The sequence below is a fragment of the Rhinatrema bivittatum genome, chromosome 15 (genome assembly GCF_901001135.1).
Source record: "Rhinatrema bivittatum chromosome 15, aRhiBiv1.1, whole genome shotgun sequence".
NCBI lineage: Eukaryota > Metazoa > Chordata > Amphibia > Gymnophiona > Rhinatrematidae > Rhinatrema > Rhinatrema bivittatum.
Window position 1 is genome coordinate 46,837,719 of NC_042629.1, and position 24,032 is coordinate 46,861,750.

The following is a 24,032-nucleotide window of genomic DNA, read 5'->3' on the forward strand; positions in this document are numbered from 1 at the left end:
CCCACCCTACGGCCTCAGAGACACTGACCAACCTCAGTAAGGGGCCGACATGCCTTCTACTTCCTGCCCCGTGTGGGGTCAACATGCCTACTTCCCTCCCATGCAGGGTTGATGTTCCTCCTACTTCCCGCCCACGCGGGGTCGACACACCTCTGGCCTGCCCGCGTGGGGTTGATGTGCCTCCTACTTCCCACCCGCGCGGGGTCGACACACCTCTGGCCTGCCCATGTGGGGTTGATGTGCCTCCTACTTCTTACCCGTGCAGCACCTGCAGTCATTTTCCGGGGCCGGCATCTACAAGAAGGAGCACCCGGAGTTTCTGGATGTTGGCTCGGAGACCCAGCAATTTTGGCAGAATTCCAAAGTCTCCGGGCCAAATCCGGAAAGTTCCCAGGTATGATAATTACCTGTACAGTGTTTCCCATCTCACCGAGCTTCCACGTGTGAAAGATTCTTTACAAAAGATGTCATGCTCTGAAACCAGCTTCAAACTCCTCTTTGACTGTAGCACAACACTGGTAAAGCTCATGTTGGCCTGATCCCTCTCGGGATAAACAGTTCTTGCTCTTCAGCATTATTGAAGATGCTTTCTTCAGATTTCTGTAGATGGTCTTCCCTTTTGCCTCTAGTCCTGGAGGACTGTGGCTTTGCTGAAGATTTTCTGACTCCCTGGTATTTGGAGAAGGAAGGAGCCTCACACTTTGATCATCTTCTGGCCCAGTTCTCGAGACTGCCGTTGCAGTCAGATTTGTAGGATATGCACAAGGCGCTTGCATGGGATATATTTGCATGCGCCACCTCTGCTGCTTTCAATCTTCTTGGGGGTTCACATTCTTTCTGCCAAGGCCGCTGTCCAGGGCCGGCTAGAGGCAGCGTTGCGCATTGCCATGCAGAAGGTCCCCGGTTTGATGCCCAAGCCGGGTCTTCCACTCCCCCAGGTCAGCAGGGGGAGGGGAAGGGGAGGGAGTGACGGTCATCACTGAAGGTTGAATTCAGGGTTCTGGAAGGAGCCTCCAGCCCAGGACTCACAGCGATGACCAGACTCAGAAGATTGGGGGAGGAGGAGGCAGGATAAATAAAAAAAGAGGGGGGGGGGAACCTCCCCAGGTTGTTTTGAATAAAGGCACATGACATCAGGGCTCCGCCTTAAACCCTTGCGATCATGGACCCTAAATCCAGCCACTAGTTGTCACCATTTTTTGATGACTGGGATTCCCTCCCCAGCAGCAGGAGCTGTGAAATCTGCCTCAGCCGACCTGAAGAGCAGAAGACCCGAGACGGGACTCGAACCCCGGTTCTTCTGAGTGCCACCGGGCCAGCCCAGGATGCTTTTCAGGCATGCACACTTGACCAGCAGAAAATGGACCGGTTACGCGCTACTTCACAGGCTCCGAGAACATCCTGTAATGGCCGAATGCAAACCGAGGCCCCAGAGGAAGGCTGCTCCGTTTCCAGCTGCCGTTCCTGCTCGAGGCCCCGGCATGCTGCTTCCCCCTCCATCGCCTCTGCCACTTTCCTCCTTCTCTTCCAGGCACTTTGGTGACCTCCTGCGTTCTTGGAGTGGATACATTACCCTCTGTACGTCAGTTCTGGTGTTTGTCCGAGCAGTACAAGGCATAAGAAAACGTTTTCCTGTTCCCAGCCCCCGCCCTGCCTCCCTCTGTTTAGTGTTGCATTTCTCCTCTGGCACCAGCTCTCCTCCTGCCTAATTATTTGTGAAAGTCTTATTTTTTTTTTCATCCCCCTCCTCTCTCTCCTGCACAAGATGTAGGCAGAGTGTTATATGGCAATGCTGCCCTGATCATGAACAACTCGGCACCAGGGAGCTGTGGGTCACTTCTCATCTCCCCCCGCCTGCTCGTGCTGCAAATGCATTGAAGCAGCGATGGCGGAAGGAACGGGAACCAGGCCAAGTTACACGAGGGAGTCTGATGGGAGCTGCCTGAACTGATTCTGAAAAGTCTTATGTGGCAGGCCAGAAGAGGATGGAGCCAAAGAGCCGAATAAGCTGTGGCAAGAAAGAAGAGAAAATATGGAAGCTCTGAGGAAGGTGGGCACCCCTGTGTGCACACAGCCACCTGGGCTCAATAACTCTTCTCCGCAGCTGTATAAACTTTGGCCTTGCTTTGATGTTGGGAGAGAGAGAGAAATAGGGGGCAGGGGAGGCTTTGGGACAGTTTTCGTGTTGACTGTTTCTTCCGTCTGCCTCCCAGACGGAGAGCGGCGGGCAAAAGCCCCACCCGAGTTCCAGAGCTTTTTCCCACCGACGCTGAGCCGGCTTCTCTGGATTCTGGAGATCCCCTGCCCCCTTCCAAAATCTCAAACATGTTCACAGCCCACTCGCCTGGAGATTGTAACCTCTCTCTGGTGTCATTCCCACCCACAGCGAAACTCGGTGACGGTCCCCCTTCCATCATTCTGTTTTCTTCTTGTTCCCCTCTAAGCAGGTCTTTCATCTCTTCCGTAACTTAGCAGAGGCCCTGGTGCCTAACACAGTGCTTGCTGGGGTTTTTTTATTGAGTACCTCACAGTGTGGAACATGAACACTTTGGGGTGAATTTTCTAAGATTTTCGCAAGTAAAAATCAGCATATACCTGCGTAAGCGGCATCTACTCACATACATGCTGGATAACTCTTAAGTTTAGCAGATAACATTTATCTGGCTAAAATGTAGCTGAATTACACAGGGATGGAATTAAGTTAGCTGGATAATTTATACAGCTAACTCTAGAAGCGCCATAGAAAAGTCCTAAAAATAGCCACATAAATGTATCCAACTGCCTTTAAGACAGCAGACTATGTTCAATAGTGCAGTTGCACCGCTGAATATCCCTCCAAAGTTAGCTGGATAAGTTTATTGGCTAGCTCTGCAATCCCGACAGCAACTGAATATTCCTGCATATATTGGGGTCAGAGCGGGACTGGATCAGCCCGTCCTGTAAAGAAAGCGAGCCAGTCTGCAGCGAATGCTGCACAGAAAATGGTCGTAACTGGAATTATTACAGGATGGAGAGGAACAATTAACTCAGGAAATGTGCCGTGCTGATAAAGGCTTCCCTCTCTCCCCATCAGCCAAGGTGAAGCAGGGTCGGCTGAAAGCAGGAAAGCCAGCACATAAAAGAAATTTGGAAGAACATCTTAAAGAGAGGGAAAAAGGGACTTAATGCTTTTGTCTAACCAGTGGCCCAGTCTCGTGTATTAGACTTAATACCTCTTGGCATCTTGCAGAGCAGGATCAGGCACCTTTTTGTAAGCTAAAATGAAACCTGTTTATTCATGTATTTTGCTGAAAGGAGGCATGATTGGTGGAAATGCTCTGTGCTGTGCGTGGAATATGAGGTCATGAAGAGACAATGCAATTCCTGGACACTAGCGGCGCCTGGATCCATCTCTCCCCTCCCCCAAAATAAATTGGAGCCAGTTGACAACCCTACTGGAATCTACTTGTTGGGGAGAAGGAGGCAAAGATTCTGATTGTATTGGTGATTTTTGTCATTTTCAGGGTTTATAATTCTGTGACTGATGATCCCAATCTGATAAACCCCCAGCCATAGAGAAACAGCCGCATTATAAGTAGGGTACAGGCTTGATCTTCAATTGTAGTTGTCATGGGAGTGGAAGGGGAGGAGAAAGTGGGCCCAGTCCTTAGTACTGGTTACTGAGATTGTCTTTTAAACATAGGGGTTTTGTAAAGTGGCCAGAGACTTCCATGCTAAGGGACAGGCTGAACCTGTCCCACTTTTGCTCCATTGTGGTGATTCCCAAACCCGTCCTACGAATACTATTATTATTGTCATAATTTGCATAGTGTATGCCAGGTGTATGCAAAGCTGTGCAGAGACACCTAATGGACAGTCCCTGCCCTTTGGAGCTTACAGCCTAATCAAGACAGACAGACAGGACACACAGTGAAAAATAAATAAGCTTTAGGATAAGATAGCAAGGCCATGACTGAGAATTTAAGGAAGATGAGACTAAACTGAGGAAGAGAGTATGGTCAGATATGACATTTGGGGTCTGGAAATGTTTTAAGGAGAACTCTGGTTATCCAACTTGTTACTAATCAGCCTTGTCTTGTACAATGTATGCAGGAGATAATTTGCATGCATATTCCTTGTGGATATCCTGAAGACCTGGCTGGCTGGTGGGGATCCTGAAGCTAGGGGCCACAGCTTCCATCTCTGGGCTTGCAGTTCCAGGGAGTACCAGTTCAGAAGTGCCATGAGGCAAAACCAGGACTGGATCAACCTGGCCCTTGTGACAGGGAGTCGTCTGGCTCTCTTCTGTTTTGTTATAGCTAGGTTGGCTCTTCTCATGCACTGAGGGCTGGGGAGAATGGGAAAATCAGAATGTTCAAGCAGGATCGGTAATACTGGAGAGTAGCTGGCACGTTCCGATTGGCCATTCCCCCCCTTTCCTCCCTCCGAGAAGCCTCGTCTGCTATTGGCTTGCCGAGTTGTCTCACTGACTCCTTTGTTTAGACTCCAGATGTGAGCTTGCAGCTGTAATGAAGAAAGTATCTGGCCCAGGAATGTCTGAGGAGGATGGAATTCCGCCTGTTCCCGGAGGTCTGCAGTGCACATTACCCTGGAACTGCATCAGCGTCCAGCTTCTGGAACTAATCAGAATGTTACATTGGGAGGGGAAGGGGGACCTGCAAGGCACGGAGAGGTCTGCATGATGTGTAACTTCATTTTTATTCTGAAACCCAAGGGGAGTTCGCTACTGAACCTGGATGCACATTTGTGTTATCAGTTCAGAACCAGTGACTTAATGTGCATTAGGAACAAGATAAAATCCTATTTGACCTGAATGTGGTGGCAGCATGAATTGCATTAGTGGCCATGTGTACCAGAGAATCTTTTCATTTTATTGTGGGTTGTTTTTTTTTGGGGGGGGGGGAGGGGGGGTTGTAAAAATACTTTTTAAATGGTTGAGAAAACTAAGGGCAGTGATTGGTCAGGTTGTACCATATGACCATACATCAACAGCATTTGTGCAGTAAAGATCTCATGCACAATGATCTCATAATCGGGCCGATACAGTAAAACCCGCAGGAGAGCCGGCGCTCCGAGGCGAGCGCCTGCTTTCCCAACGTGCGCCCAGGCCACTCTCCTGGGCGCGCGATCAAGTATTTAAATGAGGGCCCGCGGTAAAAGGAGGTGCTAGGGACACTAGCGCATCACTAGCGCCTCCTTTTTGACAGAAGCAACGGCTGTCAGCAGGTTTGACAGCCGATGCTCAATTTTTCCGGCGTCGGTTCTCAAGCCCGCTGTCAGCCAGGGGTTCGGAAAATGGACGCTGGCTAAATTGAGCATCCGTCTTCCAGGCCGCGGGCACATTAAAAAAATTATTTTTTTTTTAATTTTACATTTTTTTTTATTTTTGGGGCAGTTTTTTCTGCTTTTCTGTACACTTCCCCGGTGCCGGCCAAAATTAGCTGCCTTTGGGTAGGCGCTAATTTCTGAAAGTAAAATGTGCGGCTTGGCTGCACATTTTACTACTGAATCGCGTGGGAATAACTAATAGGGCCATCAACATGCATTCTCATGTTGCGGGCGCTATTAGTCTCAGGGGGGTTGGCTGCACGTTTTCAACGCGCTATTACCCCTTAAAGCTAGCGCGTCGAAAACGCGTGTCCAAACCTGGGCTAACAGTGCGCTCCATCGGAGCGCACCGTACTGTATCGGTCCGAATGTTTGCTTATCTTACTGCAATGTCACCCTGGGACAACAAAAGAAACAGAGGTCTTGCAGTAACAGCTCTTTGAAAATTTTGTGTTGCTGACATTATAAAATCAGTTTGAAAAAGTGTCTGAAAAAATATGGATTTAAAATTAGTATTTTTTATTTTAAAAGGAAAGATGAAGATAATTTGGTCTCAGGGCATTTTAAAACGCTGATCTGCCTTATGGGAAGTGTGTTCAAGAAATGATTCACTTTCTAGGGAAAAGGCTGCGTGGCGAGCAGTGAGGCAGCTCGGAGAGACAATTGGAGAATGCGGCTGGTTACAGTGACTATAAAATAAATATTTATTAAAATTATACATACACTTTTTTAACAAAATCACAATTAACCGTAATCTGCTTATGTATCTTAATTGTTTGCAGAAAGTGATTAAGCCCATGATGCAAAGCAAAAGCAATTGGCATGCAGAAAGTGAACCTCACTGGTGTGTGGCCTTCCTTGTGCTGTCTGGGTGTCTCTAGTGTTATGCCGAGGAATCTGTTTCCTGCTGACCTTTTTATGTGGCATCTTGGAAACGTGTGCAGGTAGTGCAAGGTGCCTATCTCCTCACACAAATCTTGGATTTCTCTTACAGGGATTTTCTGTTCGCGCGTCTTTTTGAAAATGGACTAAATGCGTACACATCTGCCTGCTTGTATGGGCGGGTGCCTTCTGTCTATACCTGCTTGCTTGGGTCTGGAATCTGCCTTTTATGAATGGTGCCTGGAGTAATACAGCATTTCCGGCCTTGAACTGTCCTCTGGCATTTCTCCCAAAGACTGTCATCCCCAGCCACTCTAGGCTTTTAGGGTTTGTTTTTTTTTTTTGTATCTCTTTTCTTCTTTCTTTTTTTTGCCCATCCGTTGTCATGGCAACACAAAAGAACATTTTAATTGCATCCCTCTGTGACACCGTGCAACATACCTAGAGTTTTCCTGCAAGATGCAGCTACAGCTCCCATTGTAGCCTGTTAACCCCGTGAGGGTTTCTGAATATCCCGCCGCAGCTCCTTTGGCGCTAGTGCTGTCGCCTACAATGCTAGTAATGGCATTGGCTACGGGCGCAGCAAAGGATCTTCACCTGTAGTCTGGGACAACGATCAAGGCCCGGGGCAGGGCGAATGCATGCCCGTTGGACAGAAGTCACGTTCTGATGAGCAGAGTGAATTCACGCACGTGCAAATAAAGGTCAAAGCCTGGGGCCAGGGTGAATGAGGATCAAGGCGTTGGAGCTGGCGAGGAAGCATGCACGCTGGGACACAGAGTGAATGCACTCATGTTGCATAAAGGTCAAGACCTGTGAGAGAGCAGAACTTCCCTCCATGCCCATTTCTAGTCAGTGCTAATGGATTTATCTCACACCTGAGAGCACTCTGGGACTTATGATCATGTCTCACTGCCTTGTTCTATGTAAGACTTTCGTGTTATGTCATCCCAAAGTTAAATGTAAACCGAAGTGATTGATAACATTGTTACCAGAACCTCGGTATATAAAAAATGTTAAATAAATAAATAAATAAATACATAAATAAATAAAATGATTATACATAAAGCAGTGAAGGTTTAAAATGCCGGTAGTGGGATGGTCCTTTTATAATTATAATATACATTTGAGGTGTTTTTCTGTTCTTAGAACATTTTCTCTGTGACGTCATATTGGTCATTGAATCCCAGCTGCCAAATCTTTGACGGCTCTTCCAGCTTTCTTAAATCCCTTTTCATTCTCTCTGCTCCTTCAGGTGTGTCCACTCTCTTGCAGGACACGCCTGAAGGAGACAAGCTTTAGTGAATCAGGCCCAGAGTTTCTGTAGTGCAATTCAGAAATATTCCAGAAGTCTATTATGGCTGATAGACTGGGCTGATTGTGAAGCTCCCTCATGAGGAAAATGGTTTCTAGAACTGACACAAGGGTCATAAAATGTCTTCAGCTCACTGGAGACACCAAGACTAAAAACCGTTATGTAACGGACTAACCCACTCTTTTCTCTGGATGATTGTGCGCCACAGATTAAATGAAGCAAATTTTACAGCAGTGCAAAGTGAGCATCAGTTTTCTCTTTGCTTCGATGGAGATGAAGGAGGGCATCGCATGAACGTGGTCCGGTTCTAACCTGGACGCCAAGTTAATCATGCGCCTGCCTGCAGCTTCCTGAGCTCAGTTTCTGCTGCTCGGGGACTTGTTGGATTTCTGGCTTCTGCTGCATGTGCTGACCTAGTCCCTGACAGCTTTGCTTTGCCAGCAGTTTGTGGCAGTGGCAATGCCCCTTGCTGTCAGGTAATAATGTGTTAGTTGCACATCTGGTGTTCATAGTGCTCTAGAAGGTAAATTGCCAGGTTACAATGCATTGTAAAAAATACAGGTATTTACTTTTCATCAGTAGAACATAGATATTTTTAATCATCTGATTTGGGGAATTTGTTCTGGTTCCTCCCTTCCCCCACCAGTTTAAGGCACCTGATTCAGGGGGTCATGACATTAACTGGTTTGTGAGAGCCAATGGACCGAAAACAAGAGTGTTTTCTTGGTATCTAGTATCTACCAAAATCCAAATCAGGAAGAAAATAATGTATGTTTTATTTAAAAAGTTATTTTCTCCTTCTGCGAGGGAGTAGCGCTATATTTTAACGTCCTCCACTTCCTGGAGGCAGGTCATTTTAACACAGATATATTTTTGTGATTCTCTTTTAGACTTCTGTTTCTACTATCCCATGTCCCAGTTATATACACTCTATGCTGTTTTATGCATGACTGAAAGAAAAAAGCGTGTGAAACGGTGAAAAGCTCTAGTTTTGGAGCTAGTTAATATCTTCTTCACACACGCTAGCCAGGTGAACTCTGTATAAGAACAGGATCTGGCTAACTTTAAGATAACCAGATATATTCAGCGATGTGACTATGCTAGTTAGCCGGTTATGTATAACTGGCTAGCTAGCACAACCGCCCAGTGGCTGAATATGGACCTCTCACTTCCCCACCATGATGACTGTGACATTCTTGGCAGGATATTGCAATGGTTTGCCTATGCTTTCTGTAGCTCATAGCACATGGTCTTCACTGGTGGTGTCCTATCAAGGTACTAGCCAGGCCTTGCTTAGCTTCCAAGATCTTCCATTCAGGCCGATTCAGTAAAGTCCGCGGGAGAGCGGACGAACGCCCGCTCTCCCGGCGCACTCACTGGCCCCTCGCGATGCAGTATTCAAATTAGGTGGTGCGGTAGAAACAGGGAAAAGGAGGCATTAGGACACTAGCGCGTCCCTAGTGCCTCCTTTTTGACAGGAGCGGCGGCTGTCAGCGGGTTTGACAGCCGACACTCAATTTTGCCAGCGTTGGTTCTCGAGCCTGCTGACAGCCACGGGCTCGGAAACCGGACGCCGGCAAAATTGAGCGTCCGGTTTTCGGCCCGACAGCCACGGGCTGAATTCAAATTTTTTTTTTTTACTTTTTTTACTCTTCGGGACCTCCGACTTAATATCGCCATGATATTAAGTCGGAGGGTGCACAGAAAAGCAGTTTTTACTGCTTTTCTGTGCACTTTCCTGGTGCTGGAAGAAATTAGCGCTGACCTTTGGGTCGGCGCTAATTTCTGAAAGTAAAATGTGCGGCTTGGCTGCACATTTTACTTTCTGTATCCCACACGCATACCTAATAGGGCCATCAACATGCATTTGCATGTTGAGGGCGCTATTAGGTGCCGCGGGTTGGACGCGTGTTTTCCTCCCCTTACGTTGGAACGCACTGTACTGTATCGGCCTGAAGGTTAGGCTCGCTCAGGGCAGTTTTGCTGAGGTTTAATATACTATAGTTATTAGGGATGTGAATCGTTTTAGGACGATTAAAATTATCGTCCGATAATTTTAATATCGTCTTAAACCGTTATGGAACACAATACAATAGAGATTCTAACGATTTATCGTTATAAATCGTTAGAATCGTGAGCCGGCACACTAAAACCCCCTAAAACCCACCCCCGACCCTTTAAATTAAATCCCCCACCCTCCCGAACCCCCCCCAATGACTTAAATAACCTGCGGGTCCAGCGGCGGTCCGGAACGGCAGCGGTCCGGAACGGGCTCCTGCTCCTGAATCTTGTTGTCTTCAGCCGGCGCCATTTTCCAAAATGGCGCCGAAAAATGGCGGCGGCCATAGACGAACACGATTGGATGGCAGGAGGTCCTTCCGGACCCCCGCTGGACTTTTGGCAAGTCTCGTGGGGGTCAGGAGGCCCCCCACAAGCTGGCCAAAAGTTCCTGGAGGTCCAGCGGGGGTCAGGGAGCGATTTCCCGCCGCGAATCGTTTTCGTACGGAAAATGGCGCCGGCAGGAGATCGACTGCAGGAGGTTGTTCAGCGAGGCGCCGGAACCCTCGCTGAACGACCTCCTGCAGTCGATCTCCTGCCGGCGCCATTTTCCGTACGAAAACGATTCGCGGCGGGAAATCGCTCCCTGACCCCCGCTGGACCTCCAGGAACTTTTGGCCAGCTTGTGGGGGGGCCTCCTGACCCCCACGAGACTTGCCAAAAGTCCAGCGGGGGTCCGGAAGGACCTCCTGCCGTCCAATCGTGTTCGTCTATGGCCGCCGCCATTTTTCGGCGCCATTTTGGAAAATGGCGCCGGCTGAAGACAACAAGATTCAGGAGCAGGAGCCCGTTCCGGACCGCTGCCGTTCCGGACCGCCGCTGGACCCGCAGGTTATTTAAGTCATTTGGGGGGGGTTCGGGAGGGTGGGGGATTTAATTTAAAGGGTCGGGGGTGGGTTTTAGGGGGTTTTAATGTGCCGGTTTTGCGATTTTTAGATTTTTCACGATTTTTCACGATATTTTACCCCCCCAAACGGCAACAATACGATTCCCTCCCCCTCCCAGCCGAAATCGATCGTTAAGACGATCGAGGACACGATTCACATCCCTAATAGTTATGTATTTCTGGAGAAAAGCCACTAGAGGGCACTAGCTTACTGGAATAGTCATGGCTGCACTGGCTTGTTACTATTAACATTGTTCAACTGTGTCTGAAAAGCACTTATAAGGTAATTCATTCAATGTCTTTATCCAGAAGCATTAACTTTTCTTAAACTAGACTTTATCACCTTGAAATGTTGTGTGAAGGTCAACAGTGGATCTCTAACTGTGAAGAAATGAGAGGGGAAACCAGAGATAAACTAGGGTCTCTGATACTGGCACCACGAATAAAATTGGGCAGAGAATAGCTGGGCCTTACAGTCCTCATCTGCCATCATATTCTCTGATTCTCATCCTGGTCCTGGAATTTACCCAATTGAAAGGGACCTGAATAAAGAGAGTGAGAAACTCAGGGCTGCACTGTCGAGCACCACCACAGGCCTTCCAGGAATGTGGTTAGCAACAAGTTTGTTGGGGAGGTGAAGAAAGAGTCTCATTTGCAAATATACCTCAAAGTCATTTGTGCTAATGTGCCGGATGTAAATGGGCTTTCATAGTTTCCCTCTAGTAGTGTTTGGGGTTGCAGGAGTGGAGTGTTCAGTTCTCAGGGTACATTATACTGTATGCTTCAGCACTGTTTAATAAATCTGATGCAAATTGTATGACACTGGATAAATTGATCCCTGTAATGTACCTGGTAATCTTCGGTCATGGATTAGTTGTTTTACATAAGCTTCAGCCTAAGTTAATGAACTGTCTTCTGTTATCTCTCATCCATTAATAAAGTGTCCAATCATCCTTTTCCCCATTGATGCTGGTTCAGCCAATTCGTTTCAGATGGTGATTGTTTTCTTTTTAAGTTATGATCATTGTTTTTGCATATCTTAACAGGAGGAGTCAAAGAGCAAGTCCAAAATCTGTGCCAATGTGTTCTGCGGGGCCGGTAGGGAGTGCGCCATGACCGAGAAGGGAGAGCCAACCTGCCTGTGCATCGAGGTGAGTTACGCGCCAGCTCTTTGGCAAGCCCAAAGGGATCATGAAAGGCGCCATGCGCTAAAGTGAGCTGGGAGCTCCTGGCGCTGTCAGAACCAGTATGCCCTGTGGCTCTCCCACTAGATACTGCACTTCAGTCTTGGTTAGATGAACTGAAGCAGATATAGTGTGGATAGGACAGTCAACTTGTTTCTGATGCCCACAGGGTGCCAGACTTCATTCATCTTCTGCTTTGATCTGTTGCAGAAGTGCAAAGCTCATAAGAGACCCGTGTGTGGCAGCAATGGAAAAACCTACCAGAACCACTGCGAGCTGCACCGGGACGCCTGCCTGACTGGATCCAAGATCCAGGTGGATTACGATGGCCACTGCAAAGGTAACGGCAAAGCCCTCGCTGCACTGCGCCATTGCTGGTGCACAAGGGATAGAGTCATTGAGGGCCAAGAGATTTAGAAGTGGGGGAAAATAATGATATACTATATGTATTTACTTTATTTATGTATATGCCACTTTTCAGCACTTCCAAAGCAAATCTCTGCAGTCTACGGAGCTGAGTATTTTCTGAGCCAGCCTGGATATCTTTCTTTATAGCAGCAGGAGAGAGTCAGCCCTGTACAGGCAGGGTCGGAAAATGTTTGGAGATAGGCAGGCTGTGCACAGTCAATCCGGATCAGTTCTTTCACTTGTAGTCTGAATTTTTCATGTAGATTAAAATCATTCAGCTCAATGGTGTGTGCTGCTCATTTCCTTACAGAGGACCTGGGTCAGGGCTTCTATTCCGTTGACCAGCTGGGGCTGGGGATGCTGCAGAGGCCAGATGTGCCCTGCATGGCCTATCGGAAGCGCACACACATCCCACAGATCTGCATTTTTACCCTTTTTTGGCACTTGCGAGTGGGAAGCACTGGGTGTACAACGTGCTCTAGGTGCCACCTGTAGTCCTGGCACAGCTCACAGGGCAGAGGCTCTGGCAGTGCTGAGGGCTGGGTTTTGTTTTTTTTTCTGCATATCTCTTCTTGGGCAGCACTTCTCCTTCCAGGCCCCCGACCTTGTTCCAGAGAGTGGAAAGTGAGTCATAAGGGGACTGCAGCTCTTCCAAATCCAATGCCTTTCCTTCTGCTTTGTTTACAGAGAAGACGGCTGAAAAAGCAGCAGCTACCCCAGGTAAGAAAAGAGGGGGCTTTACCATTTCCTAGGAAGGTGGATGCTGCTCCTTGAAGTTACAGCCAAGCAGGCTGTGTCCGATTTTATTATGGGCCATTACATGAGCCCACATCCAATAATTACAACCTCACCTCCTCCCAGCCTTCTGCAGGAAGCTGTGCACAGTCCTAAGGCAAGAATACTGGAACAGTAATGACCAAGGCCTCCAGGTGTGGCCCTTCGTGTTATAAACTAATCTCTTCTTTGGTGGACGGGCAGCGTCATAAGGTGACTGGTTTCGTCTGCCAGCGCAGGCACAGTAGCTCTTGGGCGCAGGAAGAGGTGGCACCCACAGCACCTCTTATAAATCCTGACGAATACCAAGATGGCAGCCGTGCACGTGTCCATGCTAATCTGTGAGCACTGGTACCACCCCTGCAGAATGACGGGGGACATCCAGTTTGGGCAAGTGGTAACTGCTGGGCCGGAATAAGATGTCATGGCAGAGTCCATGATCGGCGGAGTGATTTCTAACGTGTTTTAGCGTGTTCCCTGCATGCTGGCTTTTCACTGTCTTTCCCTCCCTCCCCTACCGCCCCTTTCTCTGGAAGTCGTGTGCTACCAATCTGACCGGGATGAGCTCCGCCGTCGCCTCATCCAGTGGCTGGAAGCCGAGATCATCCCCGATGGTTGGTTCTCCAAAGGCAACAACTACAGCGAGATCCTGGACAAGTACTTCAAGGTAAGGAGCAAGACCAAGCCTGGGCACCTTCTTTCCCTGGTGCTTCGGATTATCTCTCTCTCTCTCTCCGCCGGACTTGGCTCTCATGCTCTCTCTCCCCACATCGCACCCTTCCCCTCTGCCCTGTTCCATCCTCACTGGTCCTCTCTCTGCATCCCAGCTTGGTCCTGGCTGTCTCTATCCCTCATTGGCCATGGTGCTTCCTCTCTTCTGCCCCCTGCTCCCCCTTCCCTCATCTTGGCACTTTCTCTTTTCCCATTTACTCTGGCTGTCGTCCCCCCCCCCCCCCCCATTCTCCATGACCCCTTCTGGGCTGTGCAGTTGGGTACGGTCTCCAGTGAACTTCTGCAGTCACTCCGTGCCCAGAGGAAGGAGGCTGGGGGGGGGGGGGAGGGGGTGCTGAATAACGATTACCTGTCAGCAGTATTCCTTCTTCTGCTAATTAATAATGGAGGGGAAAAACCCCCCAGCAGAGCTGAATTCCTGCTGTAACCTCTCTAATCCTTTGGCTATACAGAAGAACTTCAAAGGAATGAAAGAAAGGGACACAGGGGATTTAAATAAGAAACTGTCAACAAGAAGATAAATGGCACTAGACAGGAGTTTTATTATTAGTGGGGGGGGGGGGGGGGATTTGCCATCACCCCTACAAAGAACTCCAGAGCAGCCGCTTGGGTTGTGTCGCCGAGAACACTGCGGCATTTGTTGTCCGTCTCCCTCTGCCTCGGCTGCACCCTGGACACCTGCTATTAAAGTTTAATTACGGAGAAGTCAGGCGGGTGGGCTTGCGCACACGCTCCTGGCCGTGCCACATAACACTGTCACAGGCCCTCCTCTTACAAAGGCCAGGCTGCAGGAGAGAGGCTGGGGGTTCGGTCTTCTTACATGCTTGCAGCACCTTGTTTATTTCCATGGTGGGATCTCGCTAATTCTGCCCCAGACAGACAGACACCCTGGCATGACATCACTAGGACAAAGGCGCTTTCACTAGATCCCATGGCACCTTCGTCGGAGGGAGGAGATGGGGGCGTTCATTGCTGCTTGACAGCTGCAGCTTAGAGGGCAGACGGGAGCGGCTGCCACGAATGCAAAATCTCGTGGTGACGGAGAATCCCTGTTTGTGCCGAGCACTGGTGCAGAAGGGCGTGCGAGCTTCGGTCCTTCGTGCAGGTAGGGGACACAAGAGGATGTCACAGCATCAGCCACGCCCCTTTTAAGTAAGGGTCCCCCCCCCCCCCCGTGTGCAACATGAAAGGTCAAGCCTGCTGCTGAAAGCTGACCCCTGGGGTAGGTGGCGCATCAGGGGAACTCCTTTATCACCGGCACATCCCGTTTGCCTCATCCGATCCTGGGGTTCCCTCGTGGATGGAGACTTCAGTGCCATTCTCCTGCCAGCTGGGGGCGGTGCATTACAAGCAGTCGCCTTCCCTTCTCCTCTCTGCCCCGGAGCTTGCGCACCCCTGTTCCTCGACGCTCCCTGAGCCTCGGGCTCTGAACGTGAACCCATGTCTCCAGCACTACAACCCCACGGCCAAGCCACAGGGTCAGCCCAATGCCTCGTTTTTATTTATATATGAGGTGTCTTTTCTTTGCGTTTTAACTCTAGTCAGTGGTCCCAGGAAACTTTCTTGGTCTGACAATTTATTGCCAGAGTACTACAGAAAGGGGGCACTGCTGAATAGCCCCCAGAGTGGCAAAATACACGGACACATTTTTTTAACACGCGTATATTTTGTAGCCAATATTCTAAGAGAAACTACCTTTGAGCATGAGAGAGGCTTCTGCGACCTTTGCACCTGCTACATGTGCGAGAGGCCGAGGGGGGTGGGGGGTGCGATAACCCCATGACCATGAACTTTTGAAAATGCCCACGTGCACACACGGTTTTCCTCCCCTCCCCCTCCCAGGTACTCCTCCTTTTAGCCTGGCTAGAAAGTGGCCGGAAGCTTGGCTCTTCAACCCCTGCATTGCTGGGAGTGGGGGTGGGGTGAGGAGGAGCAGCCAAGCTGAAAGCCGACGGCATCAAGATGCTTCTGGACGTGCTTTTATTGCGCTACAGCAAACAGGCCCGGGCAGGTCTGTGGACCCCGATGCCTTCCAGAGCCTTTCCGATGCTGTCACCCATCGAGGCTTTAGTCTGGCCTCACACTGCTTAAGCCCTGGAGCTCAGCGGGATTGCACAAATTTATTTTATTTATTTATTTATTATTTATTTATAAATTTTTATATACCGCCGCTCATCAAAGATATCACGTCGGTGTACAGTGAACAGGAACTTACGCAGGAGCGTTTTACATTTAACAGAGTTATATAAGCGTTATACAATTAAAAAAGGCAAGTATATAAATATTTGAACATAAAATAAGTAGAATCTTTTAAAAATAAAAAACAGAACTATCATTTAGTTGTAACTTAACTGAGCTGAATTAAAACAACACTATAGAGTAAAGAGGGTTCAAGGAGAATAGGTAAAAGCTAAGGGAGAGGGTTAGAGGGTGATGGAGTTCTAAATTAGAAGTGGTAAGAGGGGAGCGATTGTGCTAATCTTAGATTAGGAGCAATTATATGGTAGGATCATTAGAGTAGGAGCAGAAATAGGGGAAGTTAGAGATGGTATATAGACAGGGGGTGTCGGGTAGAAAGGCAGGGCAGGTAAAGGAGGGGAGGACATATTTATTTCAAGTATAGGCATGTGAGAATAACCATGTCTTGAGTTTTTGCTTGAAAGTTTTGGGAGATGGCTCAAGGCGCAGTTCGGTGGGCATGGTATTCCATAACAAAGGGCCAGCAAAAGAAAGCGCTCGCACTTTGGTAGAAGCATAGTTATATAGTTTGGGCGAGGGGGTCTGTAATTTGGCAAGGTATTGATTTCTGGTGGGTTTAATAGAGTTTTGAAATTGTAGTGTATTATTAAACCATTTCATTTCAGGATTGTGGAGGGCTTTATGGATAAGTGTTAGTGTCTTATAGTGTATGCGAGATTGGATGGGGAGCCAGTGTAAATCCTTCAAAACTGGCGTAATGTGTTCCTTTGCGTTTGTATTAGTAAGGATGCGGGCTGCAGTATTTTGCAGGATTTGTAAGGGGCGGATGGCATTTTTAGGTAGGCCTAGGAGGAGTGAATTGCAATAATCTGTTTTTGAAAACAGCATGGCTTGTAAAACTGTCCGGAAATCAGATGTGTGAAGTAAGGGTTTCAATTTTTTGAGTGTATGTAATTTGAAAAAACACTCTTTAAGGATTGTGCTGATAAATTTTTTGAGGGTCATTTGGTCGTCAATAATGACCCCTAGGTCTCGGACTTGGTGGACTTCTATTACGTGCCTAAGCCCCCTTCCTTTTTTTTTTATTGTTTCAAATCTTATTTACCGTTCACCCCTCTTTAACGATGTGCTCTTGTCTGGACTTGACAGCAGAGCACCCCAGGGATGTCTGAAAAGTGGAAAATGACAAGACTATGCAGTGGGGGAGAGGCAGATATGCCGCTTCTCAGGAGCTGGTGGAAAGACTCTGTCAGAAAAGATGAGAGTAAGGCCAGGAGCATTGCTAGGGGGAGGGATCACAGCCCTGTGCAGATCTTGCGGTAAGAGGACAAAGTAAGAAGCTATCGAGAACACCCACCCACTGTGAGCTGTGAGCCCTGTTGTTATACAGAGGACGCAGTCATGGACCCTGGGCCTATCCCCCAGGGTTCATATTCCCTATGGAGAGGATGCAGGGGGAGGGCGATGACCAGAGACTGAGTAGGCACATTAGACAGGGGCAGCTGGACAGACTGGGAAGGCCAAGAGGCTCTCATCTACCGACAGGTCCTGTGTACATTATTTCTTTTTTTTTTTATTATGCATTTAAGAATATTACATCAACGTGCAGCTTGAAAATGCACATAAAATGACAGCAAAAACCAAAAGAAACGCATTTCCAAACCAATCATGTCATGCTCTTCTACTTAGCCCACTAAAGGGGAATCCCAACAGAGCCCGTGAGGGATGGTGGCAAGGAAACTTAGAAATAAAACAAAACAGGAGGAGAATTCATATTAGAAGCCCTTACCCAAAACTAAGAACACACAGTACATATCAACAAGTACCTGGACGAGACCAGAGCACCCTCTTTCTTAGCATCCAAGATGAAACACAATTGCATGGGTTCAAGAAAAAAAAATATAAGATGTATTCTCCAATTTCACTAAATGTTTATAGGGGCAACAGATAGGAAATTGCATCCTCCCCCCCCCCCCCCCCCCAAAGGAGACTAGCACCTGGTGCATTCCAGAAAATGTTTTCCTGTGATCCAGACTCTTTTTACACAAGTCTGGAAAATCCCGGTGCGGTTTCCAGCAAGTCCCGGAATCGACTGCGTAGCTCTCCTTAGGTTTAATGTTGGGACAGGGTTTGCGATGGGAGTTAGTACTTCAGTGTGCTGCTTGTTCACCACCTCCTCCTTAGAGGCATCGTCTTGCTGAGACTCTCTCCCTTCTCTTCTCCCCAAAGCTCACCTCAGGACCTGCTTCTGCTACATATTTTAATAACTCCCAGGCCCTGGCTTATGTCTCATCCTCCTTCCTCCGTGTTCGAGGAGAGGCCCCTTGCTTTGCATTCCCTCCCCCATGTTTCTTGTATGTCATCATTGTCTTCTCTTTTGATGATAATGAGTCACCAATTATTTTATTTATTTTATTTATTTATTTATTAACTTTTATTTACTGACATTCGTGAAGCACATCATGCCGGTTTACAAAGAACTCAGATGAGATACAGTAAAACAATATAACAGTATAACAAAATAACTTTATAAACAATGTAATATAATATTACTAACCAAAAGAATAAAGAATAAAAGACAGAACTGAACAAAATAAAACAGTACAAAGGCATTACAAAAGGAACCAAAGGAGCAGAAGATTTAAGGGGGAGGAAGGGGGGGGGAGAGGGGAGGGAGGGTGGGTGAGGGTTTAAGAGGGGAGTGGGAAAAAGGGGGGGGAAGAGGAGAGGGAGGGGAGAGAACCAAAGTTAAAAGGAATTAAAAGGGAGAGAATACATAAGACTTAATACATGAGACTTAAGAGAGGTATTACTTAAATAAGTATTACTTAATAAATAAGGTATAATAAATAAGTATAAATAAGTATAATAATAATAATAATATAATAATATAATAATATAATATAATAATAATAATAATATAATAATAATAATAATAATATTAATAATAATAATAATAATATAATATAATAATAATATAATAATAATAATAATAAATAAGTATAAATAAGTATAAATAAGCATTACTTAATAAATAAGGTAATAAATAAGGTATTACTTAAAATTATCTCCCACTCACTGGCTCTGATTGGTCTAGGTGGGCTATGATGTCACACAGGCCATCAAACACATACAAGGTGTGCCAATCAGATCCCATGTGAGGTCATAGGTTGCGCTGTTTTGAACATGGTTGCCTTCTGTGCTTGGGGTGCATTGAAGAGAAACTGCTTAACAAATTTAAAAAAATAATGACTTAGAACTGAAATGTTTAATTGATAGAGGGAAGGTATTACTAGGTGGTGGGATCATATATGGCATGGGTTTTATTGATCTTCCCTGGCCTGCCTTATTCCTTACATCCTTGTGAAGTGATGGTGCTTTATAAATGTTAATAACAATAGAGCCTTTCAATCAAACACAATACCAACAAAAACAACTGATCAGCTCCTAAATCATGTTGCTTTTCAAAAGAGAGAGGATTCCTGGTTTGGTGTGAGTCCCGTCAGGCACATTCAAGTTCTTTCTGCAGGCACATGCTCCAGTCCTCACTTGTGTCTCTTCCTCCCTTTAAGAGCTACGACGATGGAGATTCTCGCCTGGACTCCAGCGAATTCCTAAAATTTGTGGAACAGAATGAAACGGCCATTAACATCACCACCTATGTGGACCAGGAGACCAACAAGCTACTCAGGTATGACAGAGGCTTGGAAGTGCATGGAGGAGTCTTCTATTCCTCCCCTTTGCCCAGGAGAGGGTCCTCCATTTCTCTCATAGATAGTTGCAGGGTAGATCCTCCATTCCTCTGGTGTGCAGGGAGGAGTCCCTCATTCCTCCTGGGGGGCAATGACTCCCATTCCTCCCACATGTCCATGAGAAGGGAGGTCTTCTCCTTTCATCCCATGTGATGGAAAATTGTTACTATTCCTCAAAAAAAAAATGACAAAGAGGCTGGTGGCACCTTCTAGACTAACATTTTTTTTGAGGTGAGAGTTTTTGAGGACAAGAGGCCAGTTCTTCAGCTACAAGAGCCCAAATCTGAGGAAGTGAAATTGAGTTGTCCTTGAAAGCTCATGCCTCAATAAATTGGTTAGTCAGTACGGTGTCACTGGTCTCTTTGTCATTTGTGCTCCTGAAGTATTTATTCCTCCATAGACAGGTTCCAGAACATAGAGCTTTTTAATAGTTGGAAAATGGCAGATTATGAAACGTAGCTTGTATTTATTTATAAGGGAATGTCCACTTGAAAGTAGATGATGCATAAACAAAATGGTCTTGAAAACAGAAGATTTAAGTCTGACAAAGCCAGTCTGGCAAAATGCCAGATTTAGATGAATTTGACTGATACGCTACTTATCATAAAGTAACTGTAAGCGGATTAGCCACATAAGATTAAACTTAGAGATTATAGAGAAAGTAAAGCTCTTGATTCGCCATTCAATATGAGCTGCACGAGCTACAGACAGTTTCGGGAGAGTATGTGAGTCAGTCCCGTGCTTTCGGGGCAAATGTCGAAGGTTTTTGGCGGATGAAAAAGCGTTTTACCTGCTGCAATCAGCACTCTGAAAACTTCCCGCCCTGCATGCGGGCAAAAGTCCCCAAATCATTCCGCACCCCCACGTCCTTTTCACTCACCTTGTGCTGAAGGCATTCCCGAAGCGAGGGAGAAAACCACACGCCTAGCTTTGGTTTGTCAAAACCTACACACGTAAGTTGTTTGGTCAAAAAAAAAAAAAAGAGTAGCCACCAGGAACGGAGGCACAGACTTCTGGGGCTAACATTTCCCCTGCATGGTTTTCAAAGGTAAAAGTATGCGCGTACGTTTCCTTTGAAAACAAAGACCCCAGGTATAAAATGCCTTGCAGCAATGCAAGCAGTGTAGAAATGGCCTCGTTTATTCCCACGGTGGTTTATTGGCTGCACCGGTGGTGGGCGACTCCAGCCTTTCGGTGCCGCGGACAGGTCTGGTGTTCAGGATTTCCAGAAGATCTGAACGCCCCGCTTCCGTTTCCATGCAGATCTATCTCCTGCATATTCATGGTGGACATCCTGAAAACCAGGCCTGTTTGTGACCCTCGAGAACCGGAGTTGCCTCCCCCTTACTGTAATGCAGTGGGAATGCGATGCAAAAGTTGAAGCTCTGTAATAGCTACAGAATAATAGGAATGGAAAGGACCTCGAGCTCATGTGGTCCAGCACCTCCAGGCAGCATGCACTGCTGGTTACTAGTTGTGTAACCTCACATTGAAATATGGATAAAGTCATGTGGTGGCCATGATAATCCTCTTGAATGAGCGGAAATAACTGTCAAGAAACCAAAAAATAATAAGGTGAGACCATTATTAGACTAACAGTGCATTTAGGGCCGGATTTTCAAACGGTTACGAGTGCCGGACCTAAAACCTCAGGATGCGTGTAAGTCCCGGGGCTTTACTAAAGGGGCATCTCGGGGGTGGGGGCGGGGCGTCTGCAAGCAGATGCAAAAGGTAAGATAACAATTTTGGGGGGGGGGGGGTTAGAGTAGGGCTAGGGGGGAAAGGTTAGGGGAAGGGGTGAGAAGGTTAGGGGGAAAGGCCCTTCCAGGCCGCTGATTTTATAACTTGCACGCGCCGGGTAGCGCATGCATATGTACGCCATGCACGCTCCTTTTAAAATCTACCCCTTAATGATTAGCTTTCAGTAGCTAATACTCTCTTCTTCAGGTCAAAACAAAATGAAATATGAAAAAAATGACCTTCCAGGAAAGATGGGGGAAGACAAAAAGAGTACCAGAATTAAAGAAAGCCCGGGAAAGGCACATAGGATCCTTAGATGTGAAAATGTAAAGTGAAATCCAGAGATTAACTGGGATCTGTGGAACTTCACCAAGAATAAAATTGGGCAGACTGGATGGACATTACAGTCTTTATCTGCTACCTCTGGTTTGCTCAATGGTGCGATCTCATCTTGAGTACTGGGTGCAGTTCTGGTCATTGCATCTCAAAAACGATATAGCAGAATTAGAAAAGATACAGAGAAGGTTGCTAAAAAATGTTAAGGGGATGGAATGACTTCCTTATGAAGAAAGGCTAAACAAGTTAGGGCTGTTCAGCTTGGAGAAGAGATGGCTGTCGGGAGATATGATAGAGATCTATAAAATGAGTGAAGTGGAACGAGTAAACGTTAATCAGTTCTTTACTCTTTCAAAGAGTACAAAGATTAGGGGACATTCAATAGACAAATAGGAGAAAATATTGTTTTACTACACGCATAGTTAAGCTCTGGAATTTGTTGCAGGAGGATGTGGTAAAAGCTGTTAATGTAGCCGAGTTTAAAAAAGGTTTTGACAAGTTCCTGGAAGAAAAGTCCATAAATCATTTTTAAACTGGACTTGGGGAAATCCACTGCTTATCCCCAGGATAAGCAGCTTGGAATATATCAACTTTTGGGGATCCTGGATTGGCCACTGTTGGAAACGGGGTACTGTGCTTGATGGACCTTTGGTCTGACTCAGGATGGCAGATCTTATGTTGTGTTCTTTTTCTGTGTGTTGAGTCACTGAGCTTATTAACATGAAGCCATATTCTCTCGTCTCCTAATATCATCAGTCTTGATTATGGTCTGGCTATGTCTTGACTTAGCAAAATACAGTTCTGATAGTCTGTGCCAAGTATTGGTTGGGGGGAAGTGGGTGGAGAAATACTTATACTATCCATATATAACAAGTCAGTCACAGAGCAGGCTTGTCTCCAATTCACTGGTTTGTTTTACAAAATGATTGTTATTACTCTTATTTAATGGCTGTTGCTACACTGGTGGGTGTGTGATGGTGACGGTGCTGAGTGTTGTGTTGCTCTTTCAGAGGACTCTGTGTCGATGCCCTCATTGAGTTCTCCGATGAGAACGCTGACTGGAAGCTGAGCTTCAGCGAGTTCCTGAAGTGCCTAAACCCGTCATTCAACCCTCCTGAGAGAAGTATGTGCTACAGGCATCTCCCAGAGCGTGCTGAGTATTAGCACTAATAGTGGTAGTCAGCGATTAGTCTGAGCTGCTCTAGTACGGAAGTGATCCTAAGGATGTATTTCCTCTGACCCCAGCAGTCGCTCCCCAGTGATCTCCTTCCTTAGACATGACTGATCCCTGTCTGATAACATGCTCTCAGTGACTGAGCCCTCAGATCATTTACCCACTGATGGATACATTATGGATTGCTCTCTGAAGATTCGTTTCTTCAGACACCATTGATTACTCTCCGATTGCTCCCTGAGTGATGTTTCCTCAGACAATCTGATCGCTCTCCAAAGAGCTGTTTTCTTAGACATATGACTGCTCCCTGATGATCTGTTCCCTCGATGACATGATTGATTGCTCTGCTTTCTTAGACACAATTGATTACTCATTGGTTAGATTCCTCAGACACAAACTGATCGATCAGCAATCTATTTCTGTAGATACAGTTGATCGCTTTCTGAAGTTTCTTCCATTGATGTGTTTTTATTCTCTTCCTCTCCCAGAGTGTGCCCTGGAAGATGAAAGCTACGAGGACGGGGCAGAGACCCAGGTGGAATGCAATCGCTGTGTCTGTGCCTGTGGAAACTGGGTCTGCACTGCCATGACATGTGATGGTATGTGTCTCCTCCCACCATCCTGTGCGTTCTCATTTCCCAGAATTCACCTTGGGTTATAAGGCTGTGTGTGTTCTGCCACCGTGTGTGTGTTTTCTTTGTGTACTTGTTAAGTCATTTTCCAGGCTTACCGAGATGAAAAGGAGAGAGCTGCACTAAGCCTGATTGTCCTGCTGATGGCACCTGGAGCAGCGCCTGATGAAATTATGAATACACAGAACACAGCTTGCACTTCATGAGTCATGTTCACTGTGCAGCAAATGAAAAAAGAGACGAAAAAAATAATTTTAACAGGAAAACTGTGGAAATTCAACTTGCAAGTCATGGTGTTGACGCCCAGGCTGTATGCAATCCTGATATAGTTTAACTATGAGATTTTTCTTAACACATTATTCAAGATTAATTATTGCACTGATCTTTGCACGAGTATAAAGCAAAGGCATCTACAACACTCAGATGGAGAGAAGAGACGATACCAATCTTTTATGCCATAAACTAGATCAGAAATCCCAGAATGCCACAGCACCTCATCTTTAAGAGATTGTCACTGAAGATCTTGACACCTGACTACCTTGTGCATTTTAGTTGTATTTATTACACACAAGCCTGTGAAATATTGGCAAGTAACTGTAGATATGGTGCTCCAGCGTTGGTCGAGATAAAAC

The 24,032-nt window shown here is 46.7% G+C and overlaps 1 protein-coding gene across 1 annotated transcript in view; it reads left to right on the top strand.

The window, feature by feature from the left end:
• FSTL1 (follistatin like 1) overlaps positions 1-24,032 on the top strand; it is a 66,229-nt gene that overhangs the window by 34,013 nt on the left and 8,184 nt on the right. Inside the window, exons 3-9 of the mRNA XM_029579273.1 lie at positions 11,516-11,620; positions 11,864-11,993; positions 12,749-12,781; positions 13,372-13,502; positions 19,339-19,457; positions 22,605-22,717; positions 23,257-23,367. Of these exons, the coding sequence (XP_029435133.1) occupies positions 11,516-11,620; positions 11,864-11,993; positions 12,749-12,781; positions 13,372-13,502; positions 19,339-19,457; positions 22,605-22,717; positions 23,257-23,367 (742 nt within the window). The remainder of the gene's footprint in view (positions 1-11,515; positions 11,621-11,863; positions 11,994-12,748; positions 12,782-13,371; positions 13,503-19,338; positions 19,458-22,604; positions 22,718-23,256; positions 23,368-24,032) is intronic.